The sequence below is a fragment of the Ostrinia nubilalis genome, chromosome 16 (assembly GCF_963855985.1).
Source record: "Ostrinia nubilalis chromosome 16, ilOstNubi1.1, whole genome shotgun sequence".
In the NCBI taxonomy this organism is placed as follows: Eukaryota; Metazoa; Arthropoda; class Insecta; order Lepidoptera; family Crambidae; genus Ostrinia; species Ostrinia nubilalis.
In genome coordinates, this window is record NC_087103.1 from 154,834 (window position 1) to 175,047 (window position 20,214).

The following is a 20,214-nucleotide window of genomic DNA, read 5'->3' on the forward strand; positions in this document are numbered from 1 at the left end:
TATTCGCGATGTATTTCAGTAATATTTACGTGGTGATTCAGTTCCGTAGCTTTGGATATCGCATTTTGATTTACTACACTTTGGGTAGGATACATATTTTCATAAGTTTTTGCGTGTTATTTCAAGGAATGAAGGTTTTTGAACGTATAACTGATAGTAAATTGACAAACCACACAAGAATGCTATGTAAATAATGGTAATTCAGGTACGTATAGGTAAATTAATAGTTCATGCTTATTATAGAACTGATTGACCTTAGAAAAATGAAACACGCGACCCTGCTTTTATAAAAACGTAACATCAACTATAGCAATAGAAACGTGTATCAAGTTACAAAAACAATGTTTCCAAAGATTTCATGTTGGCTCTATCATGAAAGTGAGAAGCAATAATGAAATAGACGCAATTGAATTAAGCCCTTACCTTACAATTTGTTAATTGCTTTCCTTTTGCGTCACTTGCACGTATGTCGATGTAAAAATGTTCTTGATTTTTCAGCTCTCAAAAACATTGTACAATTTTGTTTCCTACACGTCGTGAATATTCAACTTTTCGTCGGTATAGTCGCAAAAATTGGCCGAGCAGCGATTGTTAGTCGTAGACACGACATGACAGAGTGTCATCGAAAATATAACGAACGTAGTATCGAACACGCGGCGCTAAAAAGCACAAAACAAAGCGCCCGCCCTGTGGCCGCCTGGCGCGAGCGACCGACACGACCCAACTTTTAGCGCTAGTGCCGGGATGTTAAATTTTATTGGAGACATTTGCACTAACTGCTACACGATCAATTGTAGTTGGCAAGTTTTGAATGTCCCAGTCATTACATCAGCAAGGGAAAGTTTGATAGTTTAAAAAGTTATGTTTTGGGGTAGTAAAAAATTTAACCAGGAGGATTCCATTAAAATTTATGATTTTTCTTCGATGTTACATTTATTTCGTTGACTATCCACCCACAGCAAACAAATATGCTATTGATTGTATCCAAATTAAAAACTCGTTCCGCTTTGTTAACGGCGCGCGGCTTCCTAATCTATTGATCCGGCACTTCAAAAGACTTAATCAAAATACTAATCTGGCGCGTAGGGGAGAATGAGCGCCGCAAATTGCGAGCGCCAAACAGACTGCGTCGGCGTTAGGTTGCGACTACATGCTGGAAATAGGAAATTTTACAAAAAAGACATGGTTACATGTAGGGATTCAGTCACTTGTATCTTTTTTTTTCACGTATTGGTATCATAGATCAAATAGCTTTGTGTCGTGACATGGCTCAATTGCTACGGTTTTACTGTCTGTGCCCTGCCGAACTGCTGAGGTCTTATCGTGTAATCTGAAGCATGAAATCACCTTATTTTCTGGGACAAACATTATTTTTGTTATCGTGTTGATACATTATACTCGTACTTCTATTTATAAACAGTGTCCGCCTACAATTTGTCGATCAATAGCCTTTGACAATCATTGATTCTTCAGTGCTCAATGAAGTAGAAATCACCACACAAAATTTACCACCTTAACGTAAAAGGTGGTAACGAAAGTGATTATAAAGTCTTTTTTTTTATTGTGCGCAACAAGATTTACGCCTGTGTACACGCGGCTTTACCCCACCTTACAGGGGAATGGGAATTTGAGGATTAATGATAATGAGGTGTATGTTCACAATTATCATCGTACTAATTTGCAACATATTCTCATTCGGAGTAGGTACATTCAAATCACGTTCTGGTATTGTTATTATGGAAGGTAATCGTCAGCTTATTTGAATATTTTTAGGACGTGCTTATGTAGTTTTAAAAAGTATCACACACTTTTTTTTAGAATACCTAGTACCTACTTATTACGTAATATGTTTTATTGTAGAACATTGAACAAAATCAAATAAAGCACTGAAAAAGAAAAAGAGTAGCGCTCTTTTTTGGAAGCCAGTTAGTGAGAAAAGCAGTAAAATCAAACAACTGAAGGAAAATGTTAAAAAAAAAACGACTGAACACTGGGAGTTGCAAGTCACCAACCACGTTGCGTAGTGCTAGCACACTGTGTGGACAATCGCGAGGCCGCGACCAATAGGGCTACCGGATCTTACAAATACAAAGCCGGACAGTCGAATAGGTTTTTCAGATATACGGATAATTGCATGACAAGGCGGAATCCCTCATGGCTTTTCTAAAATATACGCAAAGATAGACGGCAAACGAAGAGAGAGTGTTTTATGGTATTAAGCTCATCTTATGTAAGTATTGATAAATGTGGCATTAAAGAATAAATAAATGCTTGCAACATGATCGTGCTGACGCAATGACACGAATCACGATCATCGAAGATGCTGAAAGATAGGTTTAGGAAGGATCTAATAGTTGGCATCACGTCTATAACACAACAGGCCATATTACCGTCTTAGTTTAGCGGGGGGTTTAAAAACATTTCGGACGCTGCCCGGACACGTGGCAGCCCTAACCGCGACAGTCCCATTGTGCGGCTAATGGTCGTTTTGCGAACATTCGGGCAACTAGCTCGATGGCCGCTGTTTCTGCCCGTTTTAAGCTCTCGTCGGTGGAGTGCTGGGCTGTGTAGTTCAGTGGGCGATTGATATCTGAATAGTTTTATGCTTGTTTTCTGATGAAACCACAAATCGGACAAAGATAAATACAATACAAGGTTAATTTGATTTTTTTTTTGGTTATACACAAGCCTACGTAAAATAAATTTAACGAGCCAAAAGTGTAAATTTCCGTATATATGCTACATATATTTTTTTAAGTAAGAGGTAATAAAGTCATGGTCGTTGAACGAACCTTTGATGAGATGCGCGGCGAGCACGAGCGCGGCGGTGAACACGTGCAGCCGCCACGCGCACGCGCACATCCTGCGCGCGCACCAGCGCTCTGCAACAAAACACAAATATATTACTTTGGGTTGAGGACATAAGGAACATTTTGCCTCCAGGGCAGCTAGGGTATTTTTTACCGCAATAAATAAGGACAATACAATTTATTGGCTTTTATGGGTTATAGAGAAAGGCTGATAAATTCTAGTTACCTACCTATGCATATTATAAGATGTAATAACGCTTAGTAAATATTGTGTGTGTTAAAAACTAAAAAAAAACTCATAAACCTCATTTATTTATGCAAGTAGGCTTTTAAAAAGCACTTTTACAAGTTAGATAGAATAGTAATATTTTTCTATCATTTTAACGCAAAAATATTATGTTACATTTAAATTATTCATAGGCACATAGTAATAAATGCTTTCCCTTTTCCTTTAAACTTTAAATACTTAACGCATGAAAAATACGTCTTCACCTAAGCGCCTGAAATAGATCACAAGGATATGTATTTAAGGCCGGGTAGCAGAGAAAATGGCGAAAATGAGGTTTTCATTTTTCATTTTTGAGGTACTAAACAGTAAAATTAAAGGCTAAGATTTTTATTGGGCATAGTTGAGGATATTTTCGAGGGCTATTAACGGATGGAAACACGATTTGATGAAGTTGACTCGATAGAATAAATTCCCAAAGTTACCTCTATTCGTTTTCTATTTATGGTTTTATTTTTAAAATAAGCGATTTAAGATTCTAAATCTTTTACTAAACTAAAGTTCAGAAATAACTTGAGGGCTTTTAACGGATGAAATTTTTATATTGCGTCTTATTTAGTTGCTATGTTAAAAAATGTGGAAAAAATCGTCCATGACGGCTTGGACAATCTCAATCAGTCGCGCGGTGGCGCTTACGGAGGACGGACGCGTGTCATTTTTTTGGCCGTGACAGTTCGCGATTTGTCAATATTTTTGACAATGATGACTTTGATGAGTCACAGTATAATAATATCAGTGTTACTGGAGAAAGCTTAAATTTTTGGTAATTAAAAATTATCAAAATTGTGTACCTATTGAAATTTAAATCGTTCGCATCCTTTTAAACGAAGAGTCTACTCATGATACATAGTACATTCCTCAAATATGAGACAAAACCAATGAGTTAAAATTACATTTTAATAGTACCTACATACAATCGTCTTACACTCTTTAGAAGAGCACACTGACACAAATAAATAATAAAAAATACTGTCTAAGGTCTGTAGCTAAAGGTCTAAGCTGTAAGATAGAAGAATCTTCTAGCCAAAAAGATGGCAGATGCAGCAGATGTCAACGGATTAAAAACTGGAGTTCATATGACTCCTTGTAGACTTGAGTCTCTAGAGCGTCTCTTCCTCCACCATGCGTAAGAATTTTCACAAAAATACTGTCTAAGGTCTGTAGCTAAAGGTCTAAGCTGCAAGATAGAAGAATCTTCTACCCAAAAAGATGGCAGATGCAGCAGATGTCAACGGATTTAAAACTGGAGTTCATGTCACTCCTTGCAGACTTGAGTCTCTAGAGCGTCCCTTCCTCCACCATGCGTAAGAATTTTCACAAAAATACTGTCTAAGGTCTGTAGCTAAAGGTCTAAGCTGCAAGATAGAAGAATCTTCTACCCAAAAAGATGGCAGATGCAGCAGATGTCAACGGATTTAAAATTGGAGTTCATGTGACTCCTTGTAGACTTGAGTGTCTAGAGCGTCCCTTCCTCCACCATGCGTAAGAATTTTCACAAAAATAATGTCTAAGGTCTGTAGCTAAAGGTCTACGCTGCAAGATGGAAGAATCTTCTAACCAAAAAGATGGCAGATGCAGCATATATCAACGGATTTAAGACTGGACTGGCACCACCTTGCAATTTCATCCTCTCATTTTTATCTGTAATGTAAATTATTTTAAAAATGTATTTAAAAAATAAAATGTTCGTTTTATTATTTCAATAATCTGACCTCTCAACTCAACTACACTACACAAACACCTTTGTTCGCAACTGTACTGACGAAACCTCGATATTATACCGTTCATTTAAGATGGCAAGCTTTTTGCTGCGGTAATGCACTCCCGGTAACCGTGTGTGATGCTTATTGCTCATAGTGATTTTCGATACAGAGCCCCGTACATACGTTATACATCAATTATGGAAAGAAAACACCCAGACCAATACAAACAAATATGTATGCAATTTTAGTATGATATTTTTATTAATAAACAAAAAGACTGAACAAAATTGATGCCTGTACTGTAATTAACCACATGCAAAGCTTTGTGAATTGCAACAACTATAATTTATTATCCAAGCTCTAAATAATCGCTACTACGAGTAACTGATCATAAAATGTTTTTCCAATCGCTCAAGCTCCCGAGGATTTACCGATAGGTCGGGTGACGTAATCTTGAAATTCTTTTAGCCGGCGCGGAACTTCCGGATGGTCGGGTGACGCCACGCCTCTTGGAACCGTGTTTACTTTGGCAGTTATATTGTATATTTATTCGATTCTAAAATATATTCCCAAAAATTTTGAAAGTTGTTTTAATTTGTATCACTTGGATATGATTTGTATTAGAAAGTGCTGTGAGTGTGACGCTTGAACGGAAGGAAGTCAACCTAACCTAACCAACTGCGTATTTTTAAACTGCGTATTTCTATACTGTGTAGCCGCGAGAGCTCTTTGGCGCGCTGTCTTCGGCGAAGTATTGCGCGCGCAGATTTTGACAGCGCGAAATACCTACTTTAGCAGAAATACCAAGCCTTAATTCCAAGCGAGCACACCTCTATGACGCGCCCCTCGTCCCCCACTATAACTTTCCAGCTTTATCCGGAACGTTTTAATTATGTTTTGCCGCTGAAAGAACTGACACTTGGAGTTTTATCGCGACGCCACCGAAAAGGTCCGAAGCGGAACAGGCTGCATTTAATGAACGTAGTTTCAAAACTGGAGATTATCAAAGGCCACGGATTTTTTTGGAGATTTTCGCCAAAAAATGGTAGCGTATGTTATAAAGTTACGTAGTTAAATTGCACTCGCTTGAAGAGGTTTAAGGTGAGTTCGGCGAGAACAATTTCCAGCACCTCATTAAAACAATGGACGATACTGCAGGATTATCTTATTTCGAGTAACTTCTGCTTTTGAATGGTAATAGCTTTGGAATTTCACTCTGAGAATTATCATTAGATCAAAGATACAGTGGAGCTAGTATCCATGTAGATTCCTATTGCTTTTAATAACTAATTTAAATCGCTTGTTTATTTATTATCTCATCACTTATCATAAACTAGATTTCCGCCCGCGGCTTCGCCCGCGTGGAATTTTTCGGTTTTTTATATAGGTAACCTATGACACTCAGCAATAATGTGGCTTTCTATTAGTGAAAGAATTTTTAAAATCGGTTCAGTAGATCCCGAAATTACCCCTTACAATTTAACAAATATACAAACACCCAAACTTTACCTCTTTATAAATTAGTATAGTAGGTAGATAAACAAACGCAATAAAATATGATTGCTTTTGATAGTTCCTACATCGCCGAATCCCACCGGAGTTAGAAGTTAGGATGAGAATTTAATCCCAGAATCATAGACTGATCTGATCCTAAGCTATATTTACCCCTGTACAACATCTGTCTAGCTAAGTGCTATAAAATTGGAGTGATTGTTGGAAAAGTACCTAGATCAGAAGCAGTAAAATTAGCATGAAAAGAAAAAGTTTGTGAACAATCTCAAAGAAAACTCAACTTTTTGAGGTGTACGGTTTCAGTAATAAAAAGTTGGAAGATTCGACTCTTTCCTAGGAAGCGCTCGAGTCGCCGCAGCCTGTGTTTATTAATCCTCTAAGCCGCTCCGAGGTGTCACTCGATACTCCGCGGAAAGTTAACCATTGAATAAAGTTCACTGGAATTATGGAATATTTTCAACTTAATGGTGTTGCTTTAAGTTTCATTTGAGTTTTGACAAATTAATGATTCTTATAAACGTTTGATTCAGTTTCATGGCAATATCGCAAGGCAACTTAATGTTTTCAATTACTTTGTTCTTTTATTAATAAAATGAGGCTAAAACCGAGCGTGGGTTGACAATGTTGACATTTAGCACGTAAAAATAATAATAAATAATAATAATAAATATCCTTAGACATTTTACACTGCGCTTCTAGTCCCAAACTAAGCAAAGCTTGTACTATGGGTACTAGACAACGGATATAAACATACTTAAATACTTTTTTTTTTGTAAATACATACTTATTATACATAGAAAACACCCAGTCCAATACAAACAAATAAGTTCATGCACACAAATGTTTGTACTGTGCGGGAATCGAACCCGCTACCTCCGGAATAGTAGTCCGTTCCGAACCACTACACCAAACGGCCGACTCCGAACCACTACACCAAACGGCCGAATAATTATAAAGCTTGACTAGCTTTCCGCCCGCGGCTTCGCCCGCGTGGAATTTTGTCTGTCACAGAAAAACAATATCGCGCGCGTATTTACTCACCGTTTAGACCTGGACTACGATAAACATTTTAAAACCAAAATCAGCTCAATCGGCCCAGTCGTTCTCGAGTTATAATCAGACTGACGAACATCAATTCATTTTTATTTATATAGATAGATAGATGATAGCTAGCGGCCGCCCGCGACTTCGTACGCGTGGAACCCGTTTTACCCCCTTCATCTATCTTCAGCGGTTAACTCCAGTTCCCGTAGGAATTTTGCAATATCCTGTTGTAACTAAGCTTTAAGTTTACTAAGGTACCTGCATGCCAAATTTCAAGCGTCTATCTTACGCAGTTTAGATTTTTTCATACATATGTTTTTTCCCGCCAAATCCCGTTCCTGTGGGAATTTTACGATATCCTGTTGTACCTAAGCTTTAAGTTTACTAAGGTACCTGCACACCAAATTTCAAGCATCTAACTTAAGCGGTTTAGATTTTTCATACAAAAGGATTTTTCCGCTAATTCCCGTTCCCGTGGTAATTTCGGGAATTCCTTTCTTAGTGCACCTCTACGGTACCTAAACTACGTCCCTTCCAAATTTCAAGTGCCTACGTTTAGCCGTTTAGGCTGTGCGTTGATCTGTCAGTCAGTCAGTCAGTTTCTCCTTTTATATATTTAGATTTTAGATAAATGTATAAAGGAAAGATGTTCTATGTCACGAAACGAGATACCAAGTATTTTACTTTCACATACAGCCACGAAATCGTTATCACGTGCCTAAGCACAATTTAGTAAACAACGTCAGCACCTGTATATTCAGTCCGAATATGTCTACGTTCCAGATTTGGGTCAACACACTTGACATCAGTAATCACTGGCCCGACCAGCACAAACACGGTAAATAAATACAGTAAATCCGCTTTATGCATGTTGACATAGTCATGTACCATAAGTGTATTATCAGTTTTAGGGCTTACTAAATTATCTGGTGAAAATCACAAAATAAGAATAAGCAGGTGCTCTTATTTTTTTATTTGGCCTTGTATGCCTTATTTGCAATTACTCTTTACAAAAAAAACTTAGCAGACAACGATTTTTATGTTGAGAAAATTGTACCAAATTGTTAGATTTAACACTTTAGCCACACACGCTCAAAACCTGTTACTGCTCTCAAAACAGACTGATTTTCAAACAAACTCTTTCTAGTACCTACGTGTTGTAGATAAACAAGAATAATAACAGCGCTTAGCGAATAATACGCAGTACTGAGATGGCCTTCCGTACGTCATTTATATCCCAAAGTGCCGTGCTCCGGGTTAATAAAGGGCGATTACGGCGCGTCCTCATGATAAGCAACTCGTAAACGCACGCACTAAGCTAACGCTTAAGACTGAACAATACCTATTAAAACGGTTATTATAAAAACTCAAAAGGTTTTGGCAATGTTTTTGATGATGATGACTGACGGCTAGAGCCATCTAGTCTTTTTAATTGATCGATGGGGCCAAAAATTGGTAATTGATTCCTCTTTAAAGCTTGGATATTATTATCTATCTAATTATTAATGCAACTATCAATCTTTATGCAACTTGAAACAATCTAATATTTTAAACTTTCATGTTGCATTTTTCACTATAAATTATCGCTATCATGAGATTTGTCAACAAAACACTTAGTTTACTAGCTAAAGATAAAAAGGTATTTACCCTTCCTTTGAAACAATGTTGTTTTCACTAAAATATTAATCCATTTATTTGTTTAAGTAACAAAACAATTTCACGTCCATATAACGTCAAACCGATGGACTGTTGATTCGAACAAAATTGTTATTGGACGAATTAAATAAATTACAACCGTAAGTTACATCTGACCTTGTTCAAATATTCCGATTGAGTCCTTTTCGAGTCGATACGACTCCAATTATATGACAATTATATTATCGGACGCTGTTACTTTGGATTTGGTAATGAAACTTACGCTGAAGAGATCGATAGCTTAACAAAATAATTACCTTAGAAAGAACACATAATTATATTACGCGAAGGGTTAAAAAAGTAAACATTCTATCTGCTTAATGTTACTCGTTAAATAATTTATTCTGGTTGGAAGAATGCGAGGGCTTAAGTCTGGAGAAGCTTAGGAAAATGAAGGTATGTCCCTCAAGGGACTGACGTGAACTGATGGTCATTATGATTGTATCGCATTTTTTCCTTTTACTCTCCAACAGCTATGAAAACAACAACAACAAAGGGCAGAGCGTGTCCAAGCAGTAAAGTGACCACATTTATTACAAAATACTACATGAAAATCCCGGGAAAAATTCCAGCTTAGCTCAATATCTACAAACGGTGATCGCCGATAGCGGCGCCTCGGTATCGGCGATGCTCATTAAGCGATATCGCCGCACGCCACGCCACACGCCACGCCACGCCAACGCTATCGCCCGCGCAGATACAGCTGATAAATGATGTGGAACTTGTGGCTTAGCGGACTGTTGACTGGAGTGCTGGTAGAATGAGCCAATATGCCAACAAAATCCCTTTTGGGTCAAAAGAGTGCCAGATCTAAAGGCAGAGACTCTACATATACAATCGAATAAATGCTATTGAGTTAGCAAATAAACAAATGAATAAGTTAAGTTTCATGGTGCTTAATGTAATTTTAAAGGTTGAGTAACATCGTTTCAAAAACTAAAATCAATTTCATGACGCGACGGGCTAATGTTTTTTTTTTATTTGAATCAATTAGATTATTTCAGATATATGGGTGGAGTGTAGATCATTTTCAGCACAAATAATTAATTCCAAGTTTTATTGCTTAATTGAAAAGCCCACACAAGCCTTGAGTATGGACTAATTTTCATGAATTACTTTACTAATTTAATTACTTAAATTACAGACACCCCCGGATTTTTGAAATTACCGAAATAGCATGTCATTTCTAACGAATATGAATGACAAGACTGTTCTGTTTACAGTCAGGCATAGTTGTACTTCAGTGAGTACAGTGTTAACAAAACGCTTCGGTACAAGATAGAAACTTGTCGGCGATTGCGACTCATTATGCTACTCGGCGGTATCAGACCGCGCACGCCACGATCCGCGCTTATCACGGGCATTGGCGGACAGATGGATCGTTTCGGACTCTATTACTTGTTATGGAGACATCTTCAGAGAGTCATCTAAACCAGGGTTTCCCAATTTTTTTTTGCCAAGGAACCCTAATTGATTATACTTTTCCTAGCGGAACCCCCGTACTACTCTTCCCGCACGCCCTGCCCCTCCCTTGTGCGTAAACAAGTCGGTGCGAGCGAACAACGTCGGTCACGAAACGTGGGATAATATTTTTTACGGAACCCTTGCGGCCTTTCCACGGAACCCCAGGGTTCCGCGGACCACCATTCGGGAACCGCTGATCTAAACAATATAACATTACTAAAGAATTACGTTTTTGTATGTTCCTAATTTGGGATATAGCGAAACGATTACGATTTCTTATCTAAATCTAATAATCTATAGAGACTTTTCTCGAACAACGCTCTAAAAATAAACATAAAACCTTCACAATGAGCGTGCTAGTTAATGTTAGTAAAATAACTTAACGACTGCGGTGTTTTAAAGACAAAGCGTTGAAGGTGAGAAAATTGATAAACCTATGCTCCGAGAACTAAACTTCGGGCAGCTACTCGTATTAACTGTTTTAGTTTAGTAACTCTAAGCTAACTGGACGAATTAATCCGTTGCAATGTGGCATAGCTATGTAGCCGCCGTAAAAGTGGTTCCAGTGGGTAGATTCCCGATTGTTTTTGTTCGATACTACTCGTAGATAAATTGAGCTTTGTTACAATTAGTAAAGCAACAAAAATTCACATAAAACAACTAAACATTAAACTCTCATTTGTGGCAAAAAGAAACACTCAAGTATAAACTACGGAGCGTTTAGAAGATGATGAATGCAAGCACTCGATCACGGCGTGCATTCGGTTCGTGACGGGGCGCCATGAATCGCGCGGATCCGTTTCTTTTCGTGGGGATTTGACACGCTCGTCGTGAAAGGCGATTGCGACCCATTTAAGGCTTGCGACAATAGTGGTGCTACATTGTATTTTCTTTATTTCCAACGATGGGCAGAGTCATCATGTGGGTATTATAAGCTATCGTTCAGGTATGTTGAATCGGTGGTGATTTTAAACTTCTTCGTACTTCACATTAGCTTTAGACTGATGGAAAATAGAGTGAAGTTTGTATTTCACGTCATGTTTATTAAATACGTACGTTTGCTGTATCTTTGGGCTTTATGTCAGGCCAATGTATCACCCTCACCTTTTGTATGATTAAACATTGTAGTAGGTACAAGGAAAATAAGCTTGAAAATCTACCGAAGAAAGTGGTATGGAAAATTACTATGACCTATTCTGTAATGAGTTTTAAGAAAGTCAAATTCTAACTAGGCTGTTAATGGAACTCATTGATTTTATGCCAAAGGTCTATTTAAAGTGAAATATACATAATTTCAAAGCTAACCTTTATAGATTCTAATGATATAACGGAAGTCAAACAATTAAAGATTAATTATAAAAGCAAATTAAAATTGAATTTCCTCGAAAATTGCCTGAAAGCTTGATAGATGCAGGTTTAGCTGTTATCAGATGAATGAGTTTGAGTTCTGAATAGTGACTGAGCGCCGGCCGACGGACAATCGTTAGTTTGGCCGAATTTGTAGACAAAGCCATAGCCAAGGACAAGGGCCGGAAGGAACAGGCTATATTTAGCCGTGGGCTGACGTAAACTGAGACAGATAGTCCACCAGTTGATGACAACATAAACCTCCGTCCTTATCTAAAGGACACCAGCGCCGCTCTCATCGCTTGTAAAAGTTGTAAACTCTGAGGATTTAACTCGAAACAGAATTCGTAAATTTATTCCAGACGATAAAGTTTGAGTGGGAGATAACCTGGTTCCCACACTGAGCTGTCTGCCGGCGTGTTTGTGCATGTTTGAAGCCCCATTCGAATTGGGAACGTGAACTTTGAACATTGGCCTCGGTGATTGAGCGTGCGTAATGTCCTATATCGCAATTTCCCGCGTTTTATTAAATTTAATACGAATTGCGACAATTCTCTGTGCTCGATTCTGATTAAATTCGATGTCAATGGATCCTTTTTCCCCGGGGGCATTCTGACATTTACTGATCATATTTATTTGAGTCAAACTGAGACTCTTCGAATTGAGCCGAAGGCGGCGTATTGATATTAGTGATCGTAATTTTTATTTAATGGGCAGGAACGGGAACAAAGAACCATAATAATAATAAACAAAATTATAATAGCGTGACAACATCTGTTTTATCCGTTGTCGTGGCACCATTTCATCGAGTTTGTAATGATACTTTTGTATTTCATTTGCTCATTTGTACTAACAAATGTTTATTTCCTGGAAACAAGAGCACATAATTTTGTTTTAACAACGAATAAAATGTTTGACTTCATGTTCTCAAGTGTGGGTTGAGTTCAAAAGAAGGCAGCTGTAACAAATAACCAAGTTCTGGCCGTAACAAGCACTCCGGAAGTCAACAACAAAAGTTGGGAACAAAAGCCTGCACATCCACACGGTTAGTTCAAGTTTTAATTCACCAATTCAATTATAACTTCATGGAATACCCATTTATTCAGGGTAATAAGTTGAGTGATTGGCTGTTTTGTAGTTAGCTGAAGCATGTTTGTGACAAAACTATTTAATATAATGATAATCATTATTTCAAAACATAATTGTAATGATAATTTCTTGACACCTCATCAAAATACAAAAAATGGTAGATATTATACTACAAATCCAAAAATATAAACATTGATTAAATTGTTATCTCACTAAAACAAACACGTGCTCATCATTTTTGTATCACGCGGAATTCGAACTTGCAACTAATGCGACTTAGATTACCTCCTCGTATTTGTCAGCTACTTAAGAGTGCTGTGTCAATTTATGTATTCGATGATGATTGAAGCAGCACTGATTGTAATTTTGTAACGGTTCGCTTTCCAGTAGGTACAAGAAAAGTTATCCTCTACAAGTATTAGACTATTTTGATCCAACCACTTGTAGGCAAGAGCACTCAGCTGAAATAATACCGAAGCCCGTGGACGGACAGAATAGTCGGTGATAGACCCTAGACAGGCAAGCAGCTAAGTGCGCACGTGTCACAGTGCTCGGCCAGCTTATAGTCTCAAGGGACCGCTCGCTCGTTTACACTGTTGATAGAGATGTATTTTTTTACTGTTTAACATCTGAGCGAACAAATTCCTTTGATGGGTAATTTTATGTAAATCGTTGTTAATTAGAGGCAATTTTCCATTTCATTGAATAAACGTAATTGAATTATTTACGAACCTGTTAAACAGCTACAAAATTTCCTTTAAGCTACTTTTGAGGAAATCATTTCCTTTGTTTTCTTGACCACAACCCAACCTTAGGAACCCAGTCTGAATTTCAAGCGAATTGAGTCGCTAGCAAACGGTACCTGTAAATATTTGTCAAGGCGGATCCAGGACAATTGGGAGCCCTAAGTGCGCACGTGTGCTCGCTGCGGGCAGTTTAGTCGTCCCGAGGGCTTGTCAGCCATTTGCGGGACGTGACATCGTTCTGATCCTACACTTTGTATGAAGAGGTTATGTTCCGACGACATAGCTGTTTGTTTAGGATGGATTAAATCTACTTTATCTGGTCGACTGGCCGTGAGTGCTAATCAGCAAAGTCTTAAGTGTGTAATTTGCACGTGGGCCGTTCGACCCTCGAAGAGTTCGGAACGTGACGGGCCGTCGGAAGGGTTAGCTGATTAGATTACATTCCGAGGGGCTTTTAGCAGAGGTTTGCTGGATTAGTAAGACATAATAGCGGAATTTCATTTAATACGTGAAAGTGAAAAGGCCATATCAACACTGAATAGATAAAAAAGCAAGGGCATTTAACGGCTGCCGATGGAATGTTTTTGAAATGGTTTCATTTGATGTTTTATTTGTGACATAAATTATCTGCCAATTTATGTGCATACTTTTTATACCTTTTGCACACTTTGCTAAATTTGAAAATTTTTAGCATTTCAAGCAAATGTAACTAATTTTAGCTGTAATTTCATCTTTAATTTAATAAACTTGCAAGTTTTGAAAAGGATTGATTGCTCAAATGCGTATGTAAATAGCTCGGGAAATGGAAGTTTCCTCCACGCGACAGTTGGACAGATCGAGGCAGGCGGGAAAACAATTAACGAAGTTGTGTATTGAGCCCGTGACTGAGTAATAATGACAAGTCTGTTATTGTGATCGAGATTATCGACATTTTTTATGAGACGAAAATAACAAGCGGCTGTTTTATCGCCTGTTAAAGGTCACTGCTTTTGATAATGAAGCCAAAGGTTGAAAGGTCACAGAATATTTGAATTTGTACTGACCAAATATTTGCACATTTTAGTTATTGTAGTTTTTTAATCACACAAAATTCCAATGCTTACCTACATTATAAATTTAATGAAACAATCAAAAGTTATACATGCAACTGAGGAATCCCTCAGGGCACTATTATTTCGCCAGTCTCCTACCCTGTAATTATGTTTGAAGTTATTACCCACTAACATGTTTGGCAAAGTGGTTAATAGCCCGACAATGAGACGAAGCGACTCAGGTGGGCAGTTAGACAAATGAGGCAACAATTAGCAAAGTTATAATGTGTTGGTACGTGGGGCCCGCGGGATGTAGTGTCAGGACGTGACAGCAGTCGCTTGGCCGGTACACCATACAAGTAGGTATTTTATTAACTATGGCGTGGAAGAAGTATAAGGCTTTCTGAAAATTTGCGTGTGTCACTATTATTAGATTAAATAGAGTCAAAGCTTTCAATCAATGAGTGGAGCTCTTGTAAGGCTCAAAAGACGTACGTCACACATAGATATTATGAGCAATAAATATTTAATCAAAAATGTTAATTAGCTTTAAAATAGTCACAATGAATTCCTTTCCATTCCACAAACAATTTTAACACGAATTTAATTGTAATCAGAACAGCAAATTATTATAGCAGAACAAAGCATACTCGGATCATCACGATTCAATGAGCAAATATCGGTTTAACAGGATTACGGAGCTCGTGAATAAATTACATAATCAACTTCACATTAGCGTTATTGAGTCACCGCAGCGCACTTGTTTCGATCGGCACGGCAGCCGTGATGAACAATCATCGCATCATACACTTTAGCAACCAGTGACGCGCCAAATTTGTTTTTACGTGCAGCTGGTGCAGCTAACAAGTTTCAATTTTTAATGGAAAAATTTTAAATCCTCAGCCTATCTATTTGCGTAAGCATCTAGCATGCTACGCAACCGTAGATTTAGAAAATTTAAAATATTCTTTCAAATTTTAATGAAAAAGAAATGAGACGATATTAATCCGACAATAAAATATGTAACCTACTTGTAATAATTTTATTCCCGTATTTAAATGTACCAAAACAAACTGAATGAAGCTGTATTTTCTTTTGGTTTCATAAAAATAACATTTGCGTATACCTCGCGAAGATTATTCCCGGAATGTGTTTTCTATGTACATAATTTCAGCGGAAGTTTTACCCCTAAACGCCACGCTCTGTTTTGCTTTATTATGTATTTTATTTATAGTTTTGTTTGGGAAACAAAATGGATTGATTTATTTTTAGATTTTTTTTTATGTGACAGGAGGAAAACGAGCAGACGGATCACCTGATGGTAAGTGATTACCTATTATAGTATTAGATTGTTTCGAGTTGTGACTTAAACGGAAAATTTAAAAAAACTTAGTCAAAATCTTGCAATAAACTGGCAACTGAGATCCCGTATAGTACTATACGTACTATGGACTTCATATAAAAACTGATAACAAAAATTAAATCTGCCTGATAACAAAAAGCAAGTAAATAAAATGTAGGTACGCTCTGATACAATAAGTGTGATTATGTCCGCGAAAGTCGTCCGCTAAACACGCCCTGCGCTTTCCCTGGTATCGAGCCTGCTCGGACTGAGCACCTAGAGGTTTATAAATCGTTAATGGAATTCTATAAATAGTGGACTGTATTCTTACAACCTTACGATATAGTATTCCGTGTTGACTCCTAACCAAATAATGATACGACACAATTTTAACGATGCTATCTTGATTGATGACTGGGGAAATATAAGCAAAGCTTATTGGATTAACAACTGTAGTCATTCTTAAATACGTGTCAAGACTCAAGACTAACAAATAACGCGCAGGATCGGAACATAAATCATATCACAATCATTTATTCTGCTTTGACATGTTGTTGGGTTTGATTTGATAGCGCAGCCCTTAAATATTCACAAAAGGCACAGGTTAGGTAACATGGACATGAATATTTTATTCATAAGCTACAGCAGAATTTAATTTAGGATCTCATTCGTACGCGTATTTGCGTCATGGATGTAGGTTTTTAAAGGTCATACAAAAGGGTACATGCGGTTTCACTAAATTTAATACCTCTGATAAATATAATCTGAACGAAGTGTGTATAATATTAGGTTAGGTTAAGCCCCAAAAAAAGGTTTCTTACCTGTAAAAAGATTAAATGCCCACATTTTTCATTATGAGTAAAGTTTGGCTAACAAATTATTGTACCTATGTAAATATTTAGCTAAAAGGAGCTACAAAACTATTTATTCCTATTTGTAATTAAATGTAGAAAGTGACGTAGTTTAATTGACATGAATACAAAATAATGCAACTGTTTTATAATGGGAACACTCAGCTCAAACATAAACCTTACAACAAAAAAGCTAGTTAAAAGCGTTCAAGTTTGAAACAAGTTTAAGGCTCTGTGTACAAACTCATTACGCTTACATAGTGAAGTTAGTGAGCCAGCGAAAAATTTAATGAATTTCAGCTCGACGTCATCAGTTTCAGCAAAAAGCTGATGAAGAGTACATAATACGTTGTCCGCATCCAATTTAGTCGCCTTGGTTACGCTGGCTATGAGATTTTTCATTTTAGTCACACGGAAGTCTGAAAATTTAGCGATAAGCTTTCATGAGCATTTATTGCAAAGGTAATTCAATTTGAGACAGAGACTATGTAGCCTCGAATTAAACTTTACAACACGCTTTTCAATATTCTTAAATTGTTCTAGTCATAGTTATTACGTGAAAGGAACTTATTGTGGATTAGTTATCGCCTACCTATCTACTTGTCTCCCGGTTGTAAAGATCACCATCGTCTTTTAACAAGAGCAAGACCAGTGCACCTACCATGAGTTTACGTTAGGTGTGCTCGCTAGCGAGTACGTCAAAAATCTCTATGAAGATGTTGTTTCTTGAAAGTAGCCGCTAGGGGCGCTGCACAATATGTCATACAATTAATGTCATTTTTTTACGTAGTCGCTAGCGAGCACACCTAACGTAAACTCATGGTAGGTGCACAGAAGAGTTTTTTTGTGGAAACTCCTATCCTTTATTCATTAATATTTAAAATATTAAGTTTTGGTGTGTAGTTTAAAAAAAAAGTTGTCTAATGCTAAATACAACCTACACGTAATAATAAGACCTATTGTGAAAATTTCATCGAATCACGAAGATTATGACGAGAATATAAAGAATTTAATATTAAAACATATTTCAAGCTTAGTAGCATTCTAAATGCTAGTTTAATTTTTCTAAAAGAAGTTAGCGCAAATTATTAAATTCTATACATAGATATTATCTTTCCGACGCAATGACTATACAAAATAAATTTTTGGTGTTCGCGGTTTATTATTAGTAGAAACCTAATAATTACTTTCTCGGTAGCAATATTTGAATTTGAAACATAATACACAAGCTCTACATAATGAATAATTAACATCATAATTTCTATTAGAATGTGTGTAAATAGTAGCAGTTGTCAGTCTGTAATTTACCATGTTACAAACGCTTTAATTATGTAGTGGAAATTTACAGTAGGTATGTTAAATGAGAACTTCTATTCTGTGCATAATTGGATGTGTACCTAGAGCGGAGTAGGAGCAAACTCAATTAATAGCTGAATATCTAATATTCAGCATGATCGAACCTAACCGGTTGTAGACTAGGTAACTAATGCTAAGGCTCATACGGTCTGACTAGATTGGAAGAGAGACAGAAGCAGGAGTGGTTACTGGTTAGGGAAAATTCATTTCATACAGAAAAGTGATCAATCAACCAAAACTATTACTAACCTGGAAAAAAGAGCTTCAAAAGTCTAAATTATTAAATTAAAATATTTATTAGAAAAACCAGCAACAAAATTAGGTATATTAGTGGTGTCAAAAACATAATGTATGTATGTATTTCATTTTAGTAATACCTGCTTTAATAAAGATTGGCACTGAATACTTACAGAGCAGCGACAGCAACAGTATGCTCGATTTGACAAACGGGTGTAATTTTTCAAAATTCAAAGGGCAAATTAAATTTGCGAGCAGGTAAATTTTCGTAAATTATGCGTCGGCGAGACGCGGCGACGTATCGCGGAGAGGGCCAAATGTTTATTTATTATTTATTCAAGCCCGATGGAGTGCTATCAAGACGCTCGAACATTTTCGCGAGACACCGCAACTGAAAGGCAACCAAATTAAAAAGTTTAGTCCAGAAGTTGAGCGTTTGCGGTTATTGAAATAATTTCGCGGCGTGCTTTTGAAAGCAGTGCAGTAGTTTGCGGTCGCACTAAAAAGCATGTGTTGCAGACGGCGCGCTTTGGCGACCGATGAAATAATTTTTAATTGTTAAACGCGATTCTGCACCCCGTGAATGCAAAAAGTGGTTTCATAACCATTAATGTTTTAACTAAGTAACCTCGTAAGGATTATGTAATAAGTACAAAGTGGTTGCAGCCACGACATACAAGTTTGTATTAAATATTTAAAAATACAAATTGCTCAACCACATGCCACCGCTATTTAGGAGAATGCCTTCTGCACCCTCATTATTCCATGGGCTGCGAGTCTCTACACGCACCATGGGTCAATATTCATACCATGCAAGAAGTAAGGCATATTAGACTATGTTACTTACAGTTTAGTAATGGAAGAGTTTGGTTGTAATTATCAGGGTAGACGGTGGAGAGTTGGGACTATAATTAGGAACATTTACTACTGCCAGCTTCAATATTTGAAGACCTTTGAGAAAATCGATTGAATGTCAACAAGGTAATTATTAAAAGTACGAAGGTACTGGTTGGCGCGTGATATAATTAAATAGTCGTCGCCTACTCAGAGCTCTAAGAGTGTTTTGAATAAAAGTAGCCGGGAATTACTTTTACCTGTTTCTATTTTCGTTTTCTTTTAGTTAATTGTCTCAACTGGTCCCACGTGTTTCTTCTTTATCCTCAGCTTTTAGTGCCAGAAGGTTGACTTTCCTAATCACCGCTGCCCACACTAATACGTAATAAAAGACGTAGTATAATGAAAGATGTAGTACCTGTAAGGTGACAAGCCGCTAAAAATAGCTGAAAATCTGTTACGGTTCACTAAACAATTATAGGCTTTAACGTGTAGCGAGAAGCCTTGTTTTTTCCACTAACCGAAGTAAGTCGAGAAGGTGCAGAATTACATGCACTTACAAGGGGATCATCCCAATCCGAGCCACCGACTTCGTAAAGAACTAGAAGCCGCAAGCTCGTTAAACTTTCCACAACACGAATGTACAGTCCGCAGAGAAAGTGGTTTATACGACTTCAACAAGCAAAGAGTTTAGTGTTTTACACAGTTATTTGGTTTTCCTTTTATTGAAAGAACCGACAGTGTTCGTACCTTCAAATTCGTGCTTTCCGGTCTTCAAATTATGATTTCGAAAAATGAATAAAATATTAAGAACGATTGTGTACTGGTATATTGGTTTTGCTTGTACAAGTTTTTATTTTCCTTAAA

The 20,214-nt window shown here is 37.2% G+C and overlaps 1 protein-coding gene across 1 annotated transcript in view; it reads right to left on the reverse strand.

The window, feature by feature from the left end:
* Positions 1-20,214, reverse strand: part of LOC135079492 (lachesin-like) — a 173,523-nt gene that overhangs the window by 119,184 nt on the left and 34,125 nt on the right. The window contains exon 3 of the mRNA XM_063974149.1: positions 2,793-2,882. Within this exon, the coding sequence (XP_063830219.1) occupies positions 2,793-2,862 (70 nt within the window). The 5' untranslated portion in view covers positions 2,863-2,882. The remainder of the gene's footprint in view (positions 1-2,792; positions 2,883-20,214) is intronic.